At 44.1% G+C, this 5,352-nt stretch overlaps 1 protein-coding gene across 1 annotated transcript; it reads left to right on the top strand.

Moving 5' to 3' along the window:
• The first annotated feature begins 209 nt into the window (after window positions 1–209).
• On the top strand, window positions 210–3,898 carry LOC106586538 (keratin, type I cytoskeletal 13-like). The gene is made up of 8 exons (XM_014173946.3): window positions 210–412; window positions 1,060–1,188; window positions 1,597–1,679; window positions 1,909–2,065; window positions 2,426–2,587; window positions 2,727–2,825; window positions 3,032–3,252; window positions 3,773–3,898. Exons 1-8 carry the CDS (start codon window positions 275–277, stop codon window positions 3,876–3,878), a joined length of 1,095 nt encoding a protein of 364 aa, XP_014029421.3. The 5' UTR covers window positions 210–274; the 3' UTR covers window positions 3,879–3,898.
• The last annotated feature ends 1,454 nt before the right edge of the window (window positions 3,899–5,352 follow it).

Below are 5,352 nucleotides of genomic sequence, written 5' to 3'. Positions count from 1 at the left end.
TGATGTCTCTTGTTACATAGTTATTGCAAGCCCAGTACCCACCCACTGAACAATACAATTGGGTCTACTTTCATTCCCAGGACGCATCGCCAGACCATTCTCGCCATGTCCATTGTAGCCAATCTCAGAAGTAGCTGTAGCCACAGCTCGTGTAGCGGTGTCGGTACGAGTGGCCTCAGTTCGTCGGGTGGGATGCAGTTTTCCAGCGGTTTGGGAGACGGTAGGTCCTGTATGAGCGTGTCCTCTGTTGGGAGCAGTCGCGCGCCAAGTGTATATGGAGATGCCGGGGAATACTGCACCCGTATCTCTGTCTTCTTTCTCTATGGACGGGCCAGGCCAGATCAATATTGTTGCCAACGAGAAGCATACCATGCAGAATCTGAATGACCGTTTGGCCACCTACCTGGAAAAGGTAAGGAAGAGTGATGGGGATGTGGATGGAGATTACTCGCGCTCCGCGATATTACGCAAAACCCAGATTATGCGCGTGGAGACCGAAAGACAACGCTGGGTGATCAAGATTTTCAAAACACAACACATTCGATGATACAGAAAACTGCTATGAGAAAGTGTTTTGTTATAAAGCATTTTGTTTTGAAAAACTAATTTCATCAATACTATCCACAATGTTCAATTACATGTGATAATACAGTAGGCTACGGCTAATGGACCCCATAAATATATATATATATAAACAACTTTTACTTAACTTGTAACTTTTTAAAAACGATTTATTCCATCATTGTTTCTAATTGTAAAATTGCTATTGAGAAGAAACAGTAACCTGTACTTTGCCTGTAAAGTTCCAAGGAAAGTCTCATTATTATTAAAAGACACACGTGTATTACTATTATAAACGCACGTTCCTAAATACATAATGAGGACAATGACATAGCAGGATTTTATTATTTATTTTCAATTCCATTATGTTGGAGATTATTTTATGGGAGTGCGCTGATTCACATAATGTGATGGGATGCGCCCCAAATGGCACCCATATGTGCCATTTCGGACAGACCCATAAACTGAACTGATTCCCTCCACTCTCTGTGTACACAGGTGCGCTCTCTAGAGACAGCCAATAGCAAGTTGGAATTGCAGATCAAAGAGTTCTACGAGATGAGCTCACCGACTCACAAGAAGGACCTCAGTGGGTTTTATGCCACCGTCACAGACATCCGCAACAAGGTACTTCTCGATAATGTCGTCTTAATGTAACGACCCACTGGGCACACACTGGTTGAATCAACATTGCTTCCATGTCATTTCAATGTAATTATGTTGAACCAACATGGAATAGACGTTTCATTGACGTCTGTGCCCAGTGGGAAGGGAAGTGGGGATAGGATTGAGAAGATGCCAACAGGTTTGTGAAAGAAGAGAGCCACTAGAATGAATTAGATAAGTGATAGATTAGAGGTGTAATTCCTATAGTCTTTCAGTATTTATCTTGTTGATTGTTGAAAAACTGTGTTCTGTTGTATATGAATGAACAGTAGACATGAACCAGATCTGCTGATCTAAACACATGATATCCCATACATAGTTGACTGTGTTATTACATTCCATTGACTGTGGCTGTCCTGCTGTTCCTAGATCCATGCCAGGTCTGTGGAGAACTCTCAGTTGATCCTGCGGGTGGATAATGCCAGATATGTAGCTGATGACTTCAAGATGAAGTAGGTGCACTTCCTGTTTGTACTGTACACAGCCTCTGTGAGTGTACGGATTCTGTTTGTAGCTTTGGCCTATAGGTTTGAGATTGAGTAGATCCAATCCTCCCAGATCTACACAAATGCTTATGGGGGTATGCAGGGGCTATGGATCAGTTTATGGTTTGGCAAGTTGTATCTAGGTTTGTTGTGAGAAGGAACTAATCAAGCCCTCTGCTTTCCTCAACCCCTGTAGGTTCGAGACGGAAGTTAACATGAGGATGAAGATGGAAGTTGATGTGGCTCGTCTGAGAGGAGTCCTGGACAGCTTTACGCTCGCCAGAGGAGACCTGGAGATGCAGATTGAGGGGCTGAAGGAGAAGCTGGTCTACCTCAGGAAGAACCATGAGGAGGTAACCTCCTCATTTCTCCTCACACATTCAAGTCTTAACGCTTGTGCTGTTGGCTGAAGTCTTAATGTGCCAGGACAGTCACATGGAGTTTCATTAGGACACAATGGCTTCCCCTGTAGTTTTTGTAATGTTTTTGCATTTTAATGTATCTATTCATTCTTACTGGGTTTGAGACCTTTCCATGTTTGGCTACAAGGGAGCTAAACTCACCCACAAGAAATCTAGGGCAACTTCACTGTTATTAGTGCTCAAATATACAGTAACTTATTGTTTTCAGGTGCTTTTGCACTTCCCTGTGTGTGAGTAAACTACAAATCCCAGGTATTATAACACAATTTGTCCCCCTTTTCCTGTTGTTAGGAGATGCAGTTGATGCGGACGCAGCAGTGTGGTGCTGTGAATGTGAAGATGGACTGTGCTTCCTCAGTGGACATGAGCAAGGTGCTGGAGGAGATGAGGACCCAGTATGAGGGCGTGGTGACAAAGAACCAGAGAGATGCTGCCAAGTGGTTCGAGAGCAAGGTGAGACAAACTGAAAATAGGACAGGAGGCCTCGAAAGGTGTGGGCCTGGGTCCCTAAATGGGTTTTTCTAAGAGACACAATTTACATGTATTTTGTGGAATGGTACTATACTTTTGACTAAAACGGTGTGTGTGTCAGGTGGATGTGCTTCAGAGCCAGATCCCCACCAGCACCATAGAGGTGAAGACGTCTCAGGTGACTGACCTGAAGAGGACCTTCCATAGCCTACTCACTCAGGTATGATGTCAAGCCATCTTAGTGAATCAGCATCCATTTTCAGACCTCCACAGTGGTCTAATGTCAAGGTGTTCTAACACCTTCATGCACTCCAGTCTAACTCTCTCTGCCCTTCTTCATCTCCCTCTCTATACATTTCTACTACCCTCTCCTTCCTTCCGTCTCCATTTTCTTCACCCCTTACAAACATAAACACATTCCTGTAGAAGGGGTACTTGGAGGAGAGCGCCGCTAATATAAACGGCCGCCACGGCTCCCAGCTGAGCCTGCTGCAGGTTCATATCAACAGCATGGAGGAGGAGCTGCAGCAGCTCAACGTCAGCATCCAGCAGCAGGCCTCTGAGTACCAGATCCTCCTGGACATCAAGATGAGGCTGGAGATGGAGATCGCTGAGTACAGGAGGCTGCTGGATGGAGAGGGACTCAGGTGAGAGGGGATAATGGAGGGGCAGGAAAGAGAGGGAGGGGGAAGGGATGGGGGGATAGCAAGATGGGGGAATGGAAAGAGCGGAGAGAGTAGATGGAGGATGGTGATTGAACAAGTTGGAGTAATTGGGGGTTGGAGAAGAGGGGAGGGAGGGTGGAGGGGATGTGGGATGAGAGTGGAGGGACGGAAGGGAAGAGTAAGGGAGAAAGGAAAGACAGAAGTAGGGAGAGGGAGCAGTTAGTGGAAGCGAGAAGGGGGAGTGAGACCATAAATATGTGATAAAAAGTATCTAAGGTCATTTATACTTGTGTTAGAAAAATACACAGTTGATTGGTATGGTGTACTACATTATCCACAATGCTCTGGGTAAGCTGTCCCATCTCCTTATCAATACAGGTACAGTACAGTGGGTTCAGTGAATGACAGCTGTTTATTAGCACCTCATTGCAAACTAGCAGATCAAGATGTGTGTTGGTGAGTTTAGCTGACCGTAAGTGTTCTTCCCCTGTTTGTCTACCAGTAAGCATGTGGAGACCAGACAGGAGGTCAGGAAAGTGATCATGGACGAGAAGGACCAGGAAGTACAAGTCCAGAAAGTGGTGGAAGGTGAGCACGCAAGAGAATAATTAATAAAACGAATGAATCAATGACAGAATCAAGTGTTGTTGTTACCCATAATACACAAAATGTATTAATTAATTGATTCTTTTCAGTTTTGTTTCTCTTTCCACAGAGTATAACCCCCACATAAAGAAGTGTATGAGGGTGATCGTGAAGGAGAAGGTGGTGTCCACTATAGTTGATGAGAAGGTCCAGGAAATGAATGGACTGAGAGGTCGAGATAGTTCCAGAATCTGTTGAAGAGGTAGCGCTCATGCCTCTGGACCACACATACCCCTGATGATGGGGGTTCAAACCCTGTCTATATATATATGTCATGGTCACATACTGTAATATTTCCCTTTTGACAGGATTGCATCAGCTGAATGATAACTTATGTAATTTACTCATGTTACCTTATAACTCTTATATGTCTCTATCATATGGCAAATGTAACATTTTTCCTAGAATGTGTTTTTCCCGTTGTTCCATTCGTTGCCACCAGGTGGCAATATCTCATTTAAATATCTTTGGCTAGCCCAATTAAAAGTGAAAATGATCTCATTTGAGTAAAGTGGAAACAGATTATTCCAGTTACATAAGTGACATCAGAGAAAGTATGACTTGTGTCATCAGCCATTATAAATCTATTTTACTCCCTTGTCCACAAGCCATGTATGTTCTCTGTACTTTATGACAAGTTTAGAGTTCATGTTCTGTAGGCCTATGACATGATACATGTTCTGTAGGCCTGACGCTACATGATACATTTGGCTGTTGATTAAATATAGATGTCAATGCCTTTCAGCACACTGATATCATAATTGAGGGTGCGTTGTTGTCCTCTAATAAGCTGAAAAGAAACCCCTTTACAGCAGTGGCGGTCGGTGCCGTTTAAGATGAGGGAGGATGACTATTTTGTTATGAGCATGGCCCTACAACATATTGGATGACTGTCATTCATATTCCATTCACCCAGTTCAATGTAACAATGACAGGTTTAGGCTTCTACATGATGCTCACATTTTCCCTATAACCGTCATGAGGTAGCTATCATGAGGTAGCTACAAGATAGTCTATGAATGAAAGTTTACAACGTAGGTGCACACAGGTCGAGAGAAAACATTTGATGGTGTTTATCCCTGTTTCGTTCTGTTTAAGAAACGTTTTTCAATCGAATCTGCAGAATGAGTACACCCCTGATAACACGTAAATGTAACCGATGTGAAATGGCTAGCTAGTTAGTGGTGGTGCACGCTAATAGCGTTTCAATAGGTGACGTCACTTGCTCTGAGACCTGAAGTAGTTGTTCTCCTAGGGCCCCGGCTTTTGTGGCGCGATGTGTAATGATGCTTCGTGGGCTGTCAGTTGTTGATGTGTGCAGAGGGTCCCTGGTTTAAGCCCAGGTTGGGGCGAGGAGAGGGACGGAAGCTAAACTGTTACATTGGTGCCGTGACCCGGATCAATGTAACCAATGTGAAATGGCTAGTTAGTCAGCGG

This window comes from Salmo salar, chromosome 02, assembly GCF_965601325.2.
Source record: "Salmo salar chromosome 02, fSalSal1, whole genome shotgun sequence".
Classification (NCBI taxonomy): Eukaryota; Metazoa; Chordata; class Actinopteri; order Salmoniformes; family Salmonidae; genus Salmo; species Salmo salar.
Note: the sequence above shows the minus strand (reverse complement) of the source record. Positions and strands in the feature narration are given on the sequence as shown.